At 37.5% G+C, this 21,141-nt stretch overlaps 2 protein-coding genes and 1 long non-coding RNA gene across 4 annotated transcripts; 2 read left to right on the top strand and 1 right to left on the bottom strand.

Moving 5' to 3' along the window:
- Window positions 1-1,974: 1,974 nt before the first annotated feature.
- On the top strand, window positions 1,975-6,547 carry LOC103144350 (uncharacterized). Of its 2 annotated transcripts, none has more exons than XM_016675999.1 (4): window positions 1,975-2,197; window positions 3,519-3,633; window positions 4,562-4,783; window positions 5,306-6,547. In XM_016675999.1, the coding sequence occupies exons 1-4, from the start codon at window positions 2,082-2,084 to the stop codon at window positions 5,327-5,329; spliced, it is 477 nt and encodes a 158-aa protein (XP_016531485.1). In that variant the 5' UTR covers window positions 1,975-2,081; the 3' UTR covers window positions 5,330-6,547. The 2 variants fall into 2 exon arrangements, with proteins under 2 accessions (XP_016531485.1, XP_007561355.1); XM_007561293.2 differs by having other exon boundaries at window positions 1,979-2,196; window positions 3,515-3,633.
- Window positions 6,548-9,225: 2,678 nt separating this feature from the next.
- Window positions 9,226-17,028, bottom strand: LOC103144349 (adenosine receptor A1-like). Its single transcript, XM_007561292.2, has 3 exons — window positions 16,566-17,028; window positions 12,862-13,156; window positions 9,226-11,857 (listed from the first exon to the last, which is right to left on the bottom strand). The coding sequence occupies exons 1-3, from the start codon at window positions 16,967-16,969 to the stop codon at window positions 11,474-11,476; spliced, it is 1,083 nt and encodes a 360-aa protein (XP_007561354.1). The 5' UTR covers window positions 16,970-17,028; the 3' UTR covers window positions 9,226-11,473.
- On the top strand, window positions 16,830-17,299 carry LOC107837227 (uncharacterized). The gene is made up of 2 exons (XR_001663234.1): window positions 16,830-16,916; window positions 17,022-17,299. It is a non-coding gene; the product is annotated as an uncharacterized LOC107837227 (long non-coding RNA).
- The last annotated feature ends 3,842 nt before the right edge of the window (window positions 17,300-21,141 follow it).

The raw sequence follows: 21,141 nt of genomic DNA, 5'->3' as shown, positions 1-21,141 counted from the left end.
ACCTTCCCACATCACCAACCTAAAATATAAAGTGGGTAGAAGTTTAAAGTAAAAAAAAATAAACAACGCTAGAATAATATAAAATCAATCAGATGTAATTGTAATGCCCTGTTGCGTAATCTATAGATAAAATAGTAAACATGTACTATTTTTACAAGTGGGCATTAAAAAGAAGAAAGTAGTGCCTTCATTTTATTTAGTGAATTACGTAAATGTTGCATCACATTTCGCAAGTGACAAAGTCCATAATGGGTAAAGAGAAACTGCGGTGGGGTTGAACCAGTGATGTTCTGTTAATCCTCAACTGCGTTTGTTGAACCGCGTCTGACGCTGGCCGTTAACAACTGGATTGCTTTACCTCTCCATGGAAGTCCATAAAATATTCAAAAGATTTGCCATGAAATGTTATGAAAGTAAAATAAAAATCCACTTGCTGTGAAAAACCCTCACTTTTCACCGAAGATACATAAATCTATTGTAGCATCATAGACTAAAACTCATAGTTTTAGATTTTATTTAATTAAACAGTGGCATTGTGCAGTTTTAGTAACTTAAGTTAACTTAATAAATTTGAGCAGACTGCAATTACTTAAATGACACCCAACGCTTTTTTTCTTTACTTTTTTTGTGTTTTAACCCCAAAGCTTTCTCAAAGCACTTTTTTGAACTTGAAACTACTTGTGTAAAAAGATAATTACTTGACTGCTTTTTAATTATTTCTCTGCCTCAGCAGATAATATAGAAATCAACAATAGTTTGCTCACTTTTTTTCAGCACTACAAACAAAATCTGTTTTTGTGAGTGTCCCAGAGAATTGAACAGACTGTCAATGGGCTGCATTCTTCAGACAGAGCAGGATTGTCATGAAAATGAACATACAATTCACTCATGATGGTGCAGTTTTATGTACACAAATATACATGCCAAAAACTAGCTAATAAGAAGTGTATTGTTATGAAAGTAGGCTCATTCTTGATTAACTTACGTCTGTTTTATACGTTTTAAAACAAATTTTTGTGACAAAAAAAGTGGTTTATAGTTGCTGCTGGTGGCGGCACTGTGGGAGAAACCTAGCTGGCCAATTCCAAATGTCAAATTAAGATATTTTTTAAAAGCTTTTACCTCAAAAGCCTCAACTTATTTACATTAAATACTTACAACTTACAACTATGTTTTTAAAAAAAAAATCCTCTTCTCTTATTCGATTAAAATCAACATTACATCCAAAAATTCCCGTTTAATTGAGTGTTACCCAACATTGACCAAAATCAAGCTCTATTCCGTCAGCTTTTTCATTTAAATGCAATGATACATTAAGGGCAAATTTGCAGCATAAGAAAATACCAAGTAGCTCTTAGAAATAACACACTCTGACTTTATTTTGTACATTTACATGTACAATCTGACTTTATATTATACATGTTTTTATGCCAAATCTTTTTTTGATGTCATATTGTTACAAAATCTTGTTTATGGTTAGGGGGACATCAATCTGTCATTTAATAAACATTTTTAATAGTTTTATATTCGACCACTGAACAGTGTATCATTCTGAACTACTATATTGTACTATAATGTGAGTTTAAAGCGCCATGTTAAAGGCGTTCCCGTATAATATTAGTCTGAACGCACAGATAAGATAAGCTTTTATAGCACATTTGACATTGCACACAACTTTAAGTGAAGGAACAAAGCTACTGAGTTCTTATTGCTTTCTAATGCTGATCTGTTTTAGAAGCGTTGCTTTTCGTCTAAGTACGAGATTAATTTTTGTAATCATTGCGATGAGGTTGTTGTTTTTTTGTTGTTGTTTTTTCTGGATAATCCTCTTGTTATGGAAGTGACGCATTTTGTCACTACAGTTAGACGTTAACTGTGTTTTATTTTGTAAATTCAGACGGAGTTGATCTTAGTTGTATTGTGAAAATGGTTCATGGGCCGGTGCTACATGTTGACGCCCAGACTTGCAACAGCTTGACTGATCCTGAGGTTCCATTAAAGAAGAGCCCCGCCCTGCTTTAGTCAGACTGCGCCTGCGTACGCAGTGAAGCTCATTCTCTGCTTCCTTTCACCGGCAAATAATGGCTCCTAATATAAAGGCACAGACAGAATCGGTAGTTTTTTATCTACTGGCAGATGAAGATGAATGCAATCGGTCGTACGGACAAGTGGAACCTGACAGCAAACAAGCCACAGGTAAGTGTTGTTGTTTTCCTCTGTGTGATCTTGACCCGTCACCACTGTTGCTTTCATTTTATTCCCCCCCGGAACAAAATTTGCTATGTCATTGACTGTTCATTTCGCTTTTTATGTCATTTATCCTAAATGTTTCATTCCAGATGTCAGCCGTTTCGTTTTTTCTGTATTGTTTTGGCAGTCTAAAGCCTACACCGATCACGGACATCATTATGATCACCTGCTCTCTGTGTTGGACCCCAAATAATGTGATGTAGTATCTGACGCCACAATGGGGCCCAGCACGCCCCAATAAGAATTGTCTTGATTCAGATCTGGGGACTTGGGAGGCAAATCCGCATTAAATCGCTATTGTGCTCGTCAAAAAAAGCAAAAAAAAAGCAACCCTGAGCTTTCATGGATGAGGTCATGATCATATGCATAACATGAAAGTATTCTATTCATTCATAACTGTATAGTTTTGTGAACTTGTATTTTACATTACTTTCTAGATTATTTTTAAATATGTTGTATCTGTGTGCTTCCATATTTCCTCAGTTTTCTTCTGATAAACTTGAATTTCCCCATGTGGAAATGTCTATTGTATTCTTTACTATTTTACAAAGTCTTTTGCTATGTTCTATTATTATCCATAATTTACTTTTTGCTGGTATTTGTGCTTCCATTTTGGTCTCTACAAAAACAGAAAAACCCTTGAACACTCATTTTGTGACATTAAGTTAAAGGTCAAATAAAGACTACTTTCATTTTTCAAATAACTGTTTAACTTGATGGTGTGCAGTACAAATATCCATTGAATTTAAATTTAATTTTTTTTAAATGGGGCCAAATCATAACACTGTATTATAAAAGTGTATGAAAATCAGAGTTTGAAATTTCCTTCTGACGTCTTGAAGAAGGGGGAGCAATATATGACGCCGTTGTGGCCAAACAACGCAATCCTCAATGCTCCGTCAGTGTTTCAGATTTCCTTGTTGGCACTGGGCTCAGTCTGTCTCAAACATCTAAAGCAAAAAATTAAGCAACATGCTGGAGAAGCTCTGATTCAATTGTCTGGCTAACACCATTTTGCCTCGTGTTCATTTTTTTTCTGCTTCTATCAAATTGATATTGTGGACAAAATACTAATGTGCTTCCTAATGCATCCCACTCACTAACAAGTGCCATGATACAGAGTTAATTCACTAATTCACCTGTCTGTGGTCATAATGTTATGTCTGATTGGTTGTTGTCACTGAAATTTAATGCATACTGTGTCTAAGCTGCTTGTCAACTGTTTTTTTTTTTTTGTTTGTTTTGTTTTGTTTTTTCTTTTCAGATGACAACTTTGACCCAGTGATAATTGCGGATAGGCTGAGAACCATCGGTGATGCTCTGAATAAAGACCAGAGTTTCATTAAAACAGTTAAGGATCTGACTGAAGCAGTTACAGAAGAGGTATGTTATCACAATGTATGACTATGAGCCTATTTGAGTTTACAGTAGGGGGGTCATCTGCAACAAACCTGCTTATGTACATTTCTAAATACTGCATCTGTTCAAATGTGCTGAGATGTGAATTATCTTTCTAAAGCATAAAGTTTCTGTACTTGGATTTAGCATCACACATTTCTTGGTATTTGTCCATGTTAAAGCTAGACATCGCATGGACAAGTTTAAACAAAAGCCATGCTCATTTACAGCAGTTTAAAAGGATAAACCACAGCATCTTTGCTGTAATACAAAACTTTCTGTATCTGCTAAAGTCTTGCTCTCCCTTTTCATTCATGCTGCCATAGTTCCTTTGAACTATGGCAGCATGAATGAACTGCAGACATGTCTGAGCATGCCTGGACTTGGCATAGAAAATGCAGTTTCCTTTTAAAATGCTTCTTGCATGTTGTCACTTCCTCTCACTTACTTTCAAACTCTTCACTAATGCTGGAAAAAAGCCCATTTTAAATATTCATCCTATAGCAACAACTTTCACTCAGAAGAGTGACAGTGTCAGCATGGCCTAGAAATGGTTAATGCAGCACATTCACTGATTATCAAAACATAGGAGTTTTTCATGCTTTTCACCTTGTCAGTCACAATTGAGGTTCAAAATTAGTCAATTTTGGTGAATAGACATTATTCTCAGTGCATCTCTAGTGTTAAGGTATTTGTTAGGGGTACTCTGACCACTATTCCACTATTCCACTATTTATAGATTTTTCTGTGTAAAATTACTCCAAACTATTTGTGGGAACAAATGTCTCTTCACAATTTTTTCTTGGATCATGCCTATCAGCTTTTGACACTCCATTTTATTTGTAAATGATAAAACCATAATCTTTCTCTCTTTAGTCTTGGAAACAGAATAACCTGAACTGTATTTCCCCAGGCTGTAGCTACAGTGTTCGAGCAAAGTGTGGATATCCTGTGTGAATCTTACGTCTCTCGGGAAGCTTCGATAGCCCCGGAGTTGCAGCTGATCCATGCATCAGTAGCATTGGGGCTTTATTTGAAGAAGAACTCTCCAGCTCTTAAAGGCAAAGTGATGAACGCTATGAGTAGCTTCCTCAACAGACGCGTCAGTAGATGGGTTGATAAACAAGGTGGTTGGGTAAGTGCATGTCTAAGATATTTTTCAGTTGCATACCAAGTATTTATCGCTTCAATCCTTCGTTTGGCTGTTACACTTCGAATTGAATGGAAATGGCAAGAAAATTACTCCACCTCAATTATCGAGATTTAATGCATACTATGAATATTTTTCTTTCTGTAGCTTTTACTTTTTTAACCACAAACACTAATTTTTGAATAACAGAAATAAACAAAATCATAAAGGTAAGAAAGGTAGAATGTGAACATGATCTCTCTAACATCTCATAATTCGCTGAATCATGCACTTGCAAGATTTACAGTACATGCATTTAAATATCTGACTGTAACACCTTGTGATTTCTCAATTTAAAAAACCCTCTAGATCTTCCTAATATTCACAATAATAAAAATAATGGCGATTGCAATACTAAATTTCCCCCTCACGGTCTTTGTTACTTTTTTTTTTATAACCTGATATCTGTTTTATTTCAGACAATTAAGTGTGAATAAACATTTTTTTTTTCTGTTTTGTTTTTTTCAGGATAAAGTGCCAGTCCCCATGTAAATCTCGCCAAATGAATTTCCATGTAATGAAGATCGGCAGCCTTAAAAAGCCAAACATCAACGCCGTTCCGAGTTTCAGGGTTTTTGCTAATGCACACGACGACACATGATAATAAACTAAGCCTTCTCATCAGACCACGCCTTTGCAAAAACAAAGAAAACTTGACGTACTTAATGTTCAATTATGAATATGTTTGCACTCAAACTGTGAAAAAAAAATTGCATCAGTTATATTTTTATTGTCAACCTCCGAGCAAATATAGTAGGATTTGGAGATCTGATGCTGTGAAACTCCAAGCTGAGTGGAAAAAATTACAAAGCTTGTTGCTACAACAACCGTGTTTCACTGCAGACAAAGTTTTCCTTATTTGTTTTTGCCATTAAAGATTTGCGTTCTCGGTTAGATTATACAGGATTTATTACAAATTAAAGATGGAAATCATTTTGAAATGGCAACCCTGGCATTGTAACAACTGTCTTTTAGATCTGGATGATGCCTTATAAGTACAACTTCTTAAAAACAGCCACAATGTAAATTAAGATAGGAAAGCAACAAAATAAAAGGATAAAAATGCTTTTGAAACGTTTATCTTTGTAAGAACATTTTGTTGTTAGAGAGCAACCACAGGATCTCCACTGGATTTTGTTTTTCTTCAGGTTTTCCTTTTCCATTTCTTAATGAATCAAATGAATATGTGAAACCTCAATGTCTGTTTTATTTTTATTTTTGATTCTATGAATTGTCCATGTGCAAATATTTATTAAATCTTTGCAGATGAGCCAGTTCATGTTGTTCTTTGAACACCTATGACGCTCTCTCTTCTGCATTGATTTTAGCATTACTTTATAAACTTAGTCTTCTCGGGATAAGGTACATTTAAAATGCAAATACTTTAAAATGTTTTCCGTCTCTTAATTAAAAACATTAAAGCACAAATACGGGTTTATGAATCTATTGGCCTTTGGTGTTCAATTTCTTCCTTTCTAACACTGTTTACAATAAAAACAAATGTGTACGTGTTCTACCATTTGTATGTTGTTGATTATGGGTGACTGATTTGGTGTCATAGTTAAATGTGGATGGTTTGTCACTTATTTTACCAAGTGAACTCAAGCCAACTGTAACAAATGTTTGAAAATGTTTAGGAGATCTTTCGCTTGTGCCATTGTTTTTATAATGATGATTAAAATAAAATTATTTTGTGTTACTTTTGAATGACTTGGCATGCTCAACAATTTTATGTTGTTTTTTGACTGAGTACCTTGATGTGTTTGAAGTTCTTGTGAGGACAAAATAGAAACCACTAAATGGCAGAGCTGTGTCACATGATGTTAGAACACAAGTTCCCATCCCTGTGATTTAGTTTAACAGACCAAACTGACTTATCTAGGGAAGACCGTGGTTAAAAAAAACAAAAAAAAACAATAAAGACATCCTTATACAACAGATTCTGCTGGCGGTTCCCTTTTTAACATCTCTGATCCGGACATCTTCATATGAAATTATTCTTGCAGTGTAGGTTTAAGGAGGAAAAACGTGTCCAGGTATTTGCATTAAACAAATAAGGCTCCAGTTTACAAAGGAAGACGCACACTAAACTGTGACGCACACTAAACTCTGAGTGGTGTACGTTTTTTTACTATGTATGGTAAAAGACTGTATTGAAGACTGTTCTATTTGCTGTTTCAGGGTTGCATCATCAGTTAGCACTGCTTCCTTAGCAAAAAAGTAGCAAACAACTCCGAGCATGTCTGGGTTCTTCCCTGGGTATTATGCCACATTGTGACTCGAGGGCGTTGTTAACAAGCTGGGTTATTCTAAAAAATGTAAAACCAAAAGCGAAAGTATGTTAATGTCAAAATTATTCATGTAATATGAAAAAAAAACTACCACTGAGGCTGCACAGTGAAAAGCTAATAGCACATTTTCTTTGTTGTAAGAGGGGCTTATACCATGATGTTTGTATTCTCTCCCCATTTTGCTGCTCCGGCTTCCTAACACGGTCAAAAAGCACGTTGGGTGACAATGTCACCCAACATGCCAACATGTTTTCAAATTAACTATAGTGTAAGAGCTCAGGCTGGTCACGAAGAATAGATTGATTTAATTACTAAAAATTTCCTTTAAATCACAATATATTTGTATTTTATAGAATTACAGCTATCAGAGTATCAGAAAATGTCAACTTACTTATTTATGTAAGTGGCGCTTTGAAAGCAAGCTAAGGTGTACATAATCAAGCAACAGCGCCCTCTGGAGTCAATTTATTGTAACAGAACCAACATGCATACATTTTGTATAATAAACTAATGTCAAAATTTGAGTTTAAACATTTGCCTAATTATATTTTTCAGCCCACTCTTTGGTGGGCTAGATCCAGTTTTTGAGAGTTTGATTACTTTACCCATTATTCCGGGCCAAACCCATTTGTGTTTAACTCAAACCAAGATTGGTTCATATTTGGTTCAGGACTGGGTCAGCAAAGAAACCCAACTTCGGTCGTTTTTCTACCGTCCAATGTTTAGAGTTCACCTTCATCAACATAAGTTATGTTACCTTATTAAAAAGTCTGCTTATGCTTTGCCACATGTGATTGCCCACACATAATGGTGTAATTGTATGATTCATGCAATCACTGCAGTTCTTCCCATCAATACTTAGGGATGTTTCTGAATGTTTTCTGAATCATTCTGTCTCCCACAAGTTTGATCCTGGAGAGAAAAAAAACACACGGCCCAAATCTTGATGGGTTATTTGCTTTTGCAGCCCACATGATTGCATCAGAATATTTTGACTTCACACCACTGGAATTTCATCATTTGGCCGAACAACATTTATAAATGACTGCTTTGCAGAATAAAATAACAGGCACCAAAAAACAAATTGTCTGCTTATTTCCAGTTACATGTTTCTGTAACTGGAAATTGAACTCTTGACAACTAGTAAAGTCTAAACATATCTCTCTTTTTTATGTTTTGTTCTTATTCCTTGCTGAAATCTGGTTGCATAAAACGTGCCTGTTCACAGATATTATACGTAGAAAAGTATGTCGAATCTACAGTCAGGTTGCCAGAGAATACACACCAGGAGCAATATCTTCTCAACACAATCTGCATTTTCTGTTTCTTAGAATCATTCAGCAGAAATGTAATTCTCCAACTATCCTGTTTATTGTAAGGTACAAAAAAATAAGCTAATATTTCATCTCTCCACGTCTTGCTAGAATAATTCATGAGCTTAATAAGATCAAATATTTTTTTTTGTTCCGAGTAATGTACACCATCAGTATAGCAGCACTTAACAGCGAGAAAACGAAAAGCGAAAGGACAAGCTAAAAACAGTTTGTGAGAGAAGTCAAGAAACCGTGAAGACACTTCTGGAGGCAGCAAATACTCCAGGCAGGTCTGATAGCAGTTCTGTGGAACGACGACAAGGACAACCTGTCAGGCAGAGTAAAAAACAAAGCAAAAATAATAAAAAATAAATAAATACTCCAAGCAGGAACAGAGATCTTTATATAAAGGGCAAACCACATTCAATATTGAGCTGTGGAGAAAGTAAGTTCAGAGGCAAAACAAAATGGAATGCAAGTGGAAGAAAGAACTTTATTAAAATGAAATGGTAAGTACAGCTCCTCCTGTTTTTTTTTTTTCTTTGCTGGTGAAGTTACAGTGTTTCAGTAGATTTCCTGCCTCAAAGCTGCTCAGATTAATTTTGATAAAATATAACCTGCAAATAAATTTTGAAATACAATCTAAATCCCTTGGAGCTTCATACACATTGCCCCTGTTCCAGTATTAACATCAGTAAATTAACAATTTTGATGCATTACCCTAACCCTGATTCAATACTTTGTTCGACTACATTTTGCTGCAAAAATAGTAACAGGCATCTTGATTTCTTACTCTACCAGTGATCTGCATCTGAAGAATAAGACTTTTTCCCATTTCTGCTTTTGGAAATAGCTCACGCACAGAAAATGAAAGAAAGTAATCACGTGGATACATTATTATATTATGCCGGTGCAGCATTTGAAACGCACTCAGTCTTGTTAGATTAGTATCCTCAAGTGTATGTTTTTTTTTTCTTTTCTCTGTAATACCTATGCAAAACCTGTACTTCTGCATAACAGGTTTCTGCCTAAGAAGCAACTCTTTCTAAAATATAAACTCTAGATTTGGTTTTACTTCTTTCCTGCATTCATGCTTAGAAGCCCCTCACTTATTCACCCCCTGTCTGCCAAATAACATAAATATGTGATGCATGTCTTCAGAGAAAAACAAAATAGCCCTTGACTGCCTTAACATGTTATACAGAGAGCAATGGAGAGAAGAAGGAACATTTTTTAAAAAGTAAGAAAATAAATCCATTTAAATTGTGATTCTTCAAAAATGTGAGTGCAAATAATGCATTACAAATCCAAAACCCCTCAACATTTTTTTCTGGCTGGTGAAATAAGAGGTGATTAGAGGTCAGACTTCCTGCTCTTTGCAAACAACAGCTGTGAATTTGTCACTCCACAGCTGTTCCCTCAGTGAGATGAATCAGTGTCTCCTACCAGCGCCTACATGAGTTAGTTACATTGGGTTTTATGTATAATATTAATGTCAGCAGTCATATATTACCATGTGCATAACATACTGCATCAATTGTGATTCACTTTACACAAGCAACACTAATTAAAGTATCCCTGGCCTGAAAGGAAAGTTAATTAAAAAGACATGATTGTATTTTCTCATGAATCAAGAGTAAACTTTGAAAAAGTGAACGGCCAGCCGAGTGTGCAGTGAGGATAAAAGGACACATTCAAACAGAGCTGAGAAGATGAAGGAGCACCAGCATTATTTGAATGCGTTGATCTTTAATTAAAACTCTGATGTGGCTGCAGTTATATGACCAATGTGTCTGTGGGTTTTAAGCATTGTGTCCACAAATATCTAATTAAAAGCAAGAGTTATTAAGTAGGATTAGTTATTTTGTCAGTCGAATGGTCTCAGACCCCAGCAACACTTGCTCCAGATATTTTCTCAATATCTATTTTTTGGGGGGTAGATAGGTGGAGGAGGTCTTCATCTAAACACTCTGTGGGACTGCAATCAGAACTGTTGTAATACCCATCCGGCACCACAAGGCGGGGTAAACCTTAACTTTCATAACATCAAGATTCAGCACAAGAAGCTTCTGAACAGGCCTGAAGCAAGGCTCGGCTGAAAAAAAACAATATGGCTCCTATCATGAACTCTTTTTTTTTACTTACATTTGAAGTTTAATGGAAAATCAGTCTGACAAAGCATGACAGAGGGTGGGATACACAGATAAATTATTTCACTCTTGTGAAATCGACAAGAGTTGATCTTTCAGATGTCGAAGGCCATAACGTCTTCCTCTGTGTTAATGTTTCCAGTAGTCTCCTGGCATCTGGTGCACATGAAAAACAAATCTTTCACAATCTCAGATTTTGTATACAAAAACTATGTTCCCTGTAATGACAGGCCAAATAATAAATTCCATATTTTTTCAAAGTTATTCTCTACTCTCATGGTTTTTCTAAAAAAATAAAATAAAATAAAAATAAAAATACAGAAGTGACAAAATATGGATAATTTTAAGAAATTTTAATACAGTTGGAATGAGTTTGATTATCAATGTAACTTTAATATTAATAAAACCATAAGTTTTGCTAAAGATTCTGATTGGATCTTTTTTCCCCACGTCAACAAAGAACATACCCAACATCGCAAACCTTCTTAAAGCACCAAACTTCATTCCGAAGCTTCAGTCACAAGTTCACCAGAGTCCTTCTATTCACCAATGCTCACTTCCTTTTTGTACTTAAGCCCACAAAATGAAGAATGTTAATGAAGCAAAGATTTTAGGTGAGTAGACTTGAGCTCTTTCAGATGTCGAAGGCCGTGAATTGTAATTTCAGTCAAGAAATACAGTACACAACGCTATAGTAACACATGTGCTACACATATGCACTTACTGATTTCAGTTCAAGAGATTGGTCATAAAAGCCCCGCTTTCTCCGTACCCTTAATGCCACTGGGATCTGCAGCTCCTTGAGCATCAGGTCTCTCACTTCCTGTAAACAACTGCTTTAAAAATTGTCAGTAACACAGTAGCACAATTAGTCCCCAAAGGTCAAACATCGTCATCGTCATCATCATTCTGCCTGAGCCTCATGTCGCGGCTCTGCCCTCTCTGGTTCCCTCGCTGAGGAAGGCGGCCGATGGGGTCCTGACACAGCATGTACTGTTTCCAGATTTTCTGAAACGCCGTGCGGAATTTCTTGATGCGGAAAGCGTAGACGATGGGGTTGACGGCTGAGTTGCCGTGGGTGAGAATGATGGCGACGTAAAGGAGGGACATCGACGTCTCGTAGTTCGGGAGGAAGAGGGTGATGCAGTTGAGAATGTGAAGTGGGAGCCAGCTGACTGCGAAGAGGAAAAGGACGAGGGCGAGGGACTTGGCTAATTTAAGTTCTTTTCCAAAGTATCGTCTGGGATCCATGTGGCTTGCCGTCACCTTCAAAGACATTAAGAAAAACCACGAAACATTATCATAAATGTACACTACCTCGATGAAGCAATAATGAGGTTGATCCTTTTTGAAATGATCTGCTTGATGTTACGCTTGAATTTCTATTTTTATTCTATTCCTCTAACTTTTTCCCATTTTGTGACAGTACAGCCAAAACCTTCAATGCATTTCATTTGGGTTTTGTTGGGGTCACACAGCACTGTTTAACCCATTACCTGAAAGTAAAATGAGAATAGACCACCAGCATAACTACCAAGTCAGGAGAAAATTATTCAGAGACGCAGTCAAGAAGCCCATGGTGACTCTGGGTGAGCTGCACAGATTCACAGCTCAGGTGGGATAATCTATTGATCCAGACATCCATTGGTTGTGTAAATGTGACCTATATTAAAACCTGGGAAGAAAAACGTCATAGCTTCTCCTCAGTCTGCCTTCTGCTCTCTCTCCTCACATCTGCAACCGGTTTGCTAATCAGCCCAGGTCCATTGTTCCAACATTCACCCTCACAGTATTTAAATCCTTCTCCTGCTCACGCTCCTTACTGGTTCCTCCTGTTTAATCCCATCAGATCCTGTTCCCCTGGTCATGCTCCTTGTGCTTTTGTTTGGCCCTGATGTTTTTAGTTTGTTCTCCCCTGGTTCCTTGTGTTCCCTGTGGTTTTTAGAGTTTTTTTCATCTCTTTTCACTCAACGTGATCAACACTCAACACTCAACACTCAACACTCAACGTGATCCATGCTCCCATCTCCTGTCTGCATTTTGGTCCATCCACAAACTCACTTATTGTGACAGGGGTTTTTTTCCCTGTCAGAGACAGAGTTGAGGGGAAGATTAACGGAGCTAAATGCTGGGCAAGTAAACCTAGTAAAGCATGAACGTTTGAAGCTGTAATGTGACAGTATGTGGAAAAAGTTTAAGTTTTTTTTTTCTTTTTATTAAAGAAAAAAAATACTCAACAAAATATTCCTGTATGAATAATCAAGCCTTACCTTCTTGTTGAGCTGTTTATGGATCATGTAGAAAATCTCCACATAGATGGCCAGCATGAGCAGCAGAGGCGGCAGGACCCAGCCAAAGAAGTTAAAGTAGACCATGTAGTGCATGCTGATGACTGTCTCAAACTGGCAGGTCACCACAAGCTCTTCAGTGGTCACGGTGCCATTTTTAAGGAGAGACTGTAGGTTATTCCAGCCAAACATTGGAGTGAGGCCCACTATGATGGACACCAGCCAACACAACAGCACGGCTGTCCCAGCTCGCCAAGGGGTCACCACTCGCTTGTAACTGTGGCAAAAAAAAGGAGATGGGAATTGTACTCAAATGACAGTACTCAAGATTTACCCAGCTGTTGTAATTTTGCACATTTCTACACTTTCGTTTTCATCTCAGGTACTTCTAAAAACAGCCCAAGCACTGTTGCGCTGTGATCTAGCAATCCCAGCCAAGCCAAGCCCTTCACCTAGCAACCCAAACGGAGCTCCAGCACGTTTGGTCAGCTGGTTTTACAGCTGTACAATGACTGCTGGAAACGACAAGTGTTTTGCTGATGACTTGCCATCCATAAACCACTTGTTGGTTGTATGGCTGCAACCAACACATAACACAACACATAATTGCACATCTGCTTGCAGCCATTTTTGCGAGTGTAAACACTGAGGTGGGGGAGGGGAGCGGGTGTGGCCAGCAGCGGCTAATTTAATTTAAAGTGGCAAGGGGCCCTAAAGCAGCTCATTCTGATAGGAACTCAAAACAGGCTGAACTGACCGGCCTAAAATCTCATTATCCAACAATTACAATTGTAAAAAATTTCATGAACATGTTTTGTATATGGGATAGATCTATCAAATAGATCTACCCTGACCTGTTTGCGGAAGCATGATAGGTCACCTTTTAAATTAAAGTGAAAGAGTATGTGTCTTTTTGTCCAGTGCAGTTTTGAATTTATCCATGTAATTTTAACTTAATAAAAACAGCAATTTGCCACTTTTGTACATTTTTGAGATCCACTGTGATGTTTTGGCTGTGTGGGAAAATTTGCCTTGGACTGTGAAATAAAAACTTGACCTCTTAAATTAGCAACCTTGGAAAACAAATACCCTCAAGAATTTGTTTTCCTCTATTAAAACATTTTCATTCCAGTGGCAAAAAAAGATATGGATATTTTAGAGCACTCTTTCTCAAACTGCAGTCCCCGGACCTCTTAGTCTTACAATACTCTACTCAGGTGTCAACAGTTATTTTTATTTAGTAAAAATTGACTGAATTAATTAAAGACAATACATAAATACAATTGATAGAAAGTGATGGATAATTTTATATTTAATGGTGCAGAAGAGGATCTTTGTGTTTTGGCAAAACAACTCAAGTCTATTTTTCTTTTATTGTGTTTCCAAATTACAAATACCCCCAAAAAATATGCTATTAATGCGCACAACATCTGGTATTTAGGAGCAACTTTTTTATTATTATTTGAAGTCCTGCATGGTCCTGCATGAGCTTGCACTTTTTTAATAGTTCAGCTATGCTAGAATGCAGAAATGGACAAACGTTTTGAGTAAATATTAGGAGCAATATGAAAGGCATGTATTTCTCCCCCTTATCACAGCTGCATGTTGTCTGGGTAATCTCACCGTCCACCTGGCCAAAAACAAACACACTGATAAAATGTGTGTTTTGTTTTTTTTTTTCTTTTTCAACACTTTCCTTCCTTGACAAGGAGGGAACACATTCATTCACAAGACAAAATAATTAAAGGATGTTAAAAGAGTAGGACTACTCAAATGTAGCATCGGTATTTGTTTTAACTCCACATGTGGAGCCCAACCCTCGGAGCTGCTGGTAAAGCTGCTGCTCTCTGGCTGCATACCAATAAGCTCACCATCAGCCAAAAAAAAAAAAAAAATGGCTGTCTAGATTCTAACTGATCTCTGTCCATCACTGATTCTCTTCAGGGTTTCCAGTTGTTTTCTAGCACCTGTAAATCCTTTCCAAGCTCACCACCAAAGCACGAAAAACAAATTTCAAATCTCAGGCCAACCTTATCAACAAATACAAACACCTCAGCTATAAAAAGCAATCAGTGCTTAAAGCATGTCACTGCACAGTCCCAAGGGAGGCACGAGGAGGGGAAATCAATTTCTGGTTCAAGTTACGGCTAAATAAAATTCATTCAAGACTGAAATGTGAATATGATTAAAATAGTAAATAGATCTTATATGGCATGAAGATGTTTTTTTATTGTGTACATGACATGGGCACCCTGAGCAAGTTCATTTCTTATGCACTAAATAGTACAATGCAACAAAAGATTATATAGTCAGCTGCAGTGTACGGCATAGCTCAGATATTAGCTTACACCAATGCAACACATTGTACTAATATAGAAAATAAGCAACAGAATATTGTCACTGACTGACGACTGACTCAGACGTAGTGCCTTGAGCCATATTTCCTATATCAATATCCATTTCTGCTTGTTAATTTATCCTTACAAAGATATTAGTGATTTAGCAGTTTTGTGATGTCGATACATTTTCATTTTTGTTGTGGAATTTATTCGTATGTCTCAAGCAGACAGACATGCCCAGCAGAGCCTTGAACAGTTAGACCGTCAGTATTCACATAATGGCCAATAAATTAGAAATGTTTCCTGATTAATGTCACTATAACTTGTATTGATGTCCTTTCACGGAAAGAGCCGGACATGTGCACGAGCATTTCTTTCAATGTGTGTGTTGGCTTGCTGGCTTGACAAATTACACAGTCCAAGAAGCATCCACCGTGAGCCTATTGACCAATCATGCATTCTCTGACACAGACCCTTTTATTGGCTGATTGTCCAATGGCTCAACATTGGCAGTTCTATGAAAAATATAAGAACATGTGAGGGCACAAAATATGATTAGGCACCAAGCATTAAAATCTTCTCAGAAAATTATTTTGAGAAATATTGACTCTTTTTTATCTTTATTTATGAAATAAGCAGTACTCAGAAATAATTTTAGCCTGTTTTTTTGTACTTTTTTAGATGATATTAACGCATTGGAGTGGTAAAACCATATTGCTGATCTTAATTTGTGCTTTGGCATCTGTTTATTTTTATGTAAGGCTTTTAATCTTGTGACTGAACTGAGTTTTAAAGCAAAGCTTAAAGGTTTCTGTGATTTAAGTCTTTCTTGTGTATAAATGACAGACAAACTTGTATTGACTGGAGTTCGATATAGAATCTATAGACGGAGCTAAAGATTATAGTGATGGCAATAAGGCATTTCATCCTCGAAGATAAATAAAAATTATTTATAAAAATAAGAACTACAAAAATTCCCCATGAAATATTTAAAAGGGTGTATAAACATAGACAGAAAGATTACATCTTATTTTTAAGTGATGCTGCTACCTTTTCAGAGGCGACCTCTCATTTCCAATTAGAAACAAACTTCTAAAAATTCGATTAATTTAAAATCTAAATCTGTAAGGGGTGTGATTAATTTGAATTCTAATGTTATATTTAAAAAGACTAATGTGAAATCAGATTATGGCTTAGTCAAAAAAAAAAACATATACAATAAAATAAAAAACCCAAAGGCACCCACCACACAAAGCTGCAGGAGTAAAAGGAAACTAGACACAAAGCCTCCAGACACATGAGACGATGTATTTAAAAACTATCGTGAAAATTCACCTTTAGGCCTACCTCATGGGTATTTTGACTCTCAGATAACGATCAATAGCGATGGCCAGCAGCGCAAGGATTGAACTTTGGGTCAGGACGAGCACCGTGCAGGCGAACAACAGGCAGCTGTAGAAGTGTGTCTGGAGCCCGATGCTGATGGTTATGGCAAGCGGGATGACAAGAGCCCCGACCGCAATGTCAGCCAAGGCCAAAGAGACGATGAAGCAGAACGTGGTGTCTCTCAGAGACCGGTTGATGCGAACAGCCCAGACGACCATCACGTTGCCGATGACCGAGGACACGGCGATCACCACCTCCATTCCGATGTAGAGAGGCAGAGCCGAAGCCATGGTCACAGATGCCTGATCGGAGGTGCGCTCAGCGTGAACACGTCGGAGGAGTTCCAGGTTTGAGTTTGTGGGCATTGACCGAGAGACCCTTGCTTAGATTTTGCATTTTCTTCTTTTTATGTCACAGAGCAGAAGAAGAAGAAGAAGAAGAAGAAGAACTCTGACGCTCGGGGATTATTTAGGATGTGAGTACAGGACGTGCAGTCTGGACGCGCGCCAGACGCAAAACTTCATCAGTTTCCGAGAAAGAAGTGTCCTCCCCTCCACTGCACCCCGACGCACCGCAGTTCGGCAGGCTGAGGAGCGGGACGGAGTACCGGAGAAGAGAATGAGTCATGAACAGATCCCCAAAGAGCGGATTATCTCCAGAGGGTCAAAACACACGGAATCCACCCCCGAAGTCCGGAAAGAAAAAAAAAAATGTATCTGAGTCATTTCAATAATTGCGTTCTATTTTTATGCCTCAAGTCTTCAAAAGAAAACAAAAAAATTTTATTTCTCCCGGGTCCTCTTTATGATGTTCCTAAATAAATATGATGACGCTCAAGTGGAGAGCTCGTATTATTAGAAGTCCTTCTCTTGTTTTGTGCAAAGTCACATGTCTGACAGACTGAAAGCTCTCCCTCTGTGGGAGTGGACAAATGAAGTCTTCGGGAGGATTCACAAGGCAGGTGCATCCCATTCTAAAAATGCCCGATCGTGTCAATTATTTACAAGCAAAGCATTTCCTAGGAAAAAGTATGCGTCTTCCTTGGATGTTTCATCCTTTTAGTGCGCGGATATTTTTAACACAGATAAACATCTTAAAGTCAAGGGTGAAAGGTGTCCGAATTATTTAAAAAATACATAAGTGGTTGATTGCATAAATATTCACCCCCCTCAATACTATGAACCTAATTTAAAAGAGAACCAACTAAGGAAAGTTGTCACTTTGATATGCAGTGGTTGTACTAAAAGCAGTTAACGGTGAAACATCCAAGGAGGTGAATACAAAAGACCACAATTAAATATAAATGTAATAATAATAATAATAGTAATAATTATTATTATTTTGTACATTAAAGTGTTGGATTATTGCCGTAATGCAAGAAAGCACTTGATAGCCAAAAACCTGCGCTCGGTTGGAAGGGTTTGTTTGCAGATACCAACCGAGACCGAGATTCTGTTCAGATCATCCAGACGTCAGGGCGTATTTGACTGGACACTGTAGTGGATTAAACCATTTGATTTCAAACTATTGTATAATTTTATTATGACATCATGTATTAACTACTAAATTTCAGGTTTCAGTTATTCATACTACACATTATTGTCATGCTAAACTGATATAGATCAATTATTTACATTCAATTGAAATACACCACTTTTGGCATTCTATGTGTCAAAGCCATCAGACTTTGACACTCCTCTGTTATACCACACGGTATAACAGAGGAGCTTTCTTTATCGCATCTTTGATGTGACTGAAGTTACAGGTTACATAAGAAAAGGGGTGGAAGACTTCAAAGCCTGTGAGGGCTAAATGCTCTGGAGACGATGCACAATAAAAGGACAGGAGATGAAGACAGATGGTCATCTGTTTTATGTTGGGGAGAGACAATAAGACTGTCTTGGACAACATGATCTGGGATATCACTAGAAACCAGCTGCACTCTGCTGCAAGACAGATGCACAGAAACAAACATAAAAATGCAAATGAGAAGCATATGAATTAGAGTGCATAAAAGTGTGCTGGAACATGAAGAATGGGGTACATTCACAAATTCATCTCCATTTTCTTTAACGAGGGCCATCTTGGGCACACTTTGTGACATTCAGGTTGCAAGAAGAAGCGCAGGCAGGAAGTAGTTTATGGTGGGTGGCAGCGCTCCCTTCCCTCACCTTCAAGACGATGAATATCCATACTCAGAAAACAATTAGAGGGTTTTTTTTTCTGATTTAAGCTTAAGCACTGGAAACCCCAAATAACTTTATTGACCAAAGAGTATACACGAAGGAAACTGGTTCTTTTAAAGGTGATAAGAAGCCTTACCTGTTATAATTGTCTACAACGAATACACAGTTGAAGAAAAAGCCAAGACCATGTCAGACCCGAAAGCCTCATGGCAGCTTACTGTTTTATGAACCTTTTAAATACCGGATGTACGGTATTTACATCAAAGCCAATATTAGCTTTCATAGAAAATTAAAGTAGAAGATTTCACCAGTGGTCTTCCTGTGTGAAGCAGGCACCGAGAATAAAACATGTTAAATGTTTTCTTCCTGACTAGCTTGCTGACAGAAAAGTAAATACAAGTAAGAGTAATCAAATCCAAATTAAACCACTTATTTTACTTTTGCTTTTTACACAAGTATATGAATTCCTTACAGATTGCATTCTTGGCATGTTTTCACTTAGGAAGATCTTTGGTGGCCTCTTCTCTTGTAAATACTCATAGGACTCTTCATAAATAACAATCCAATTCATGCTCAAAAACAGAACGCTGCAGTTTCTTAGTTATCCAAGATGACTAAACAATTCTAAATGATCACATCCATCAGACTTATCCTTTTGGGTGTAAAAGTGAAAATGACCTAATCAATCCAATAAATTAAGAAATTAGTTAATGGCCCTGTGAGAAAGAGCAAAGCCTTTTGAAAGGCAGGTGAACTATCTTAAAGTTGCAGTTCCTTTCAGGATGGTGGAGATCTGCTTTGGTCTGGACCTCTTATTTTGTAAATACTTTTTTTTTAAAAAAAACTTCAAACCACCAAATTTGCATGACTGTTTAGACAGAACCTGATGATTATTACAGGAACTGGAGGTAAGAGGTGGGATTTGAATTGTGTCAAGCCGTCATCTAAGTGGATTTTAGGCTGAAAGTATCTTTAAAGGTTTTGTTGGCTCTAGTGGCCTTTATTCAAAAGTATTTCAACTACTCAGAGACATGCGGCAAATGTTGCCAGGCCAGGAATCAAACCTGCAATCACCACCACTAGGACTAAGGCCTCAATACATGGGTCGTGCTTTGCCCCTGTGCCACCACAGCCCATCAGGTCGAAAGTATTTCAAATGCAGTTTTGTTTTACACTGCCTTATTTTTCTAATAATCTGATTGGAAGTGCTTGACATGTTCCATTCTTTGCATACACTCACTGGTGTCTTTATTAGTTAGACACCTTTCTTTTACCAGGTTAGACCCAGATTTGCTTTCAGATTTGACATAACTCTTCAAGGCGTACGTTTCATAAAGTGTCTAAAAATTCCCCTGAGACTTTTTTTGTCAACATTGACATGATTGTATCACATTGTTGCAGTAGAAACAAGTTTGAGAAACTTTGCACTTTGTGGTACTATGTGTTATTCTGCCAGAAGTAGGCATCAGGGGATGTGTAATGTAATCAGATAAAGGGATGGACTTGATCAGCAGCAGTGCTGTTCTGCATGTCTTAGTTGTAGCAAGTAATTTTTCTGAGCTGCTATTAGCTTTTTTCTCAGACTAGCCTATATGGCAACAACTGCCCCATGCTCAAAATTTTATAAATTCTTTTCCTTCCCTTTTCTGATGCTTGACTGAAGTTGAGCAAGTCATCTCGACCCCACTGTAATACCTAAATGTGGGGTGATTGGTTGATTCGTTGTTTTTGCTTAATAGCCGATAAGATGTAACTAACGGAGTTTGTGAGTGCATTTTGCATGCAGAATTTTTTTTTTTTTTTTGCATATTTTCATAATGTTTACCTTAATATCCACCATAAAAATCATCACCTTCTGTGTAGTTACTGCCCAATGATGGTATGAGAGTGCCGGCAGTTCAAAGGTTCATAAAATAATTTGATCAAACCACAGCAATGTTTTTGGTTTTGGTGATTTTGGCTTCCTGAAAATAACCTAGATTTACTCTTTTTGTCGAACTCAATATGCTCTTCTACTGCAGGTAAGATTTCTTTACCTTTTAGTGTCACTCCACTTGAAAAATATGTTCCTATCCCTTTAAGGCTTTGAAGGTTGGAGCATAAATGCCGACACATTTTAATTCAACACGCACAACGTCTTTTCCAACCATCCATCCATCCATTTTCTGTCACCCTTGTCCCTCAGTGGGGTCGGGAGGGTTGCTGGTGCCTATCTCCAGCTCACGTTCCGGGTGAGGGGTGGGGTACACCCTGGACAGGTCGCCAGTCTGTCGCAGGGCAACACAGAGACACACAGGACAAACAACCATGCACACACACACTCACACCTAGGGGCAATTTGGAAAGGCCAA

Source organism: Poecilia formosa, unplaced genomic scaffold, assembly GCF_000485575.1.
Source record: "Poecilia formosa unplaced genomic scaffold, Poecilia_formosa-5.1.2 Scaffold124, whole genome shotgun sequence".
Classification (NCBI taxonomy): Eukaryota; Metazoa; Chordata; class Actinopteri; order Cyprinodontiformes; family Poeciliidae; genus Poecilia; species Poecilia formosa.
This window is presented reverse-complemented; position numbering and strand designations above follow the sequence as displayed.

Excerpts from the sequence above, each read along its gene's own strand:
- LOC103144350 (XM_007561293.2), top strand. The coding sequence starts at position 2,082 with ATGGCTCCTAATATAAAGGCACAGACAGAATCGGTAGTTTTTTATCTA. Across the intron at positions 2,197-3,514 it reads TGACAGCAAACAAGCCACAG|ATGACAACTTTGACCCAGTG; the intron begins GTAAGTGTTGTT and ends TTTTCTTTTCAG. Across the intron at positions 4,784-5,305 it reads TTGATAAACAAGGTGGTTGG|GATAAAGTGCCAGTCCCCAT; the intron begins GTAAGTGCATGT and ends TGTTTTTTTCAG.
- LOC103144349 (XM_007561292.2), bottom strand. The coding sequence starts at position 16,969 with ATGCCCACAAACTCAAACCTGGAACTCCTCCGACGTGTTCACGCTGAG. Across the intron at positions 13,157-16,565 it reads AGAGTCAAAATACCCATGAG|TTACAAGCGAGTGGTGACCC; the intron begins GTAGGCCTAAAG and ends TTTTTGCCACAG. Across the intron at positions 11,858-12,861 it reads ATAAACAGCTCAACAAGAAG|GTGACGGCAAGCCACATGGA; the intron begins GTAAGGCTTGAT and ends ATGTCTTTGAAG.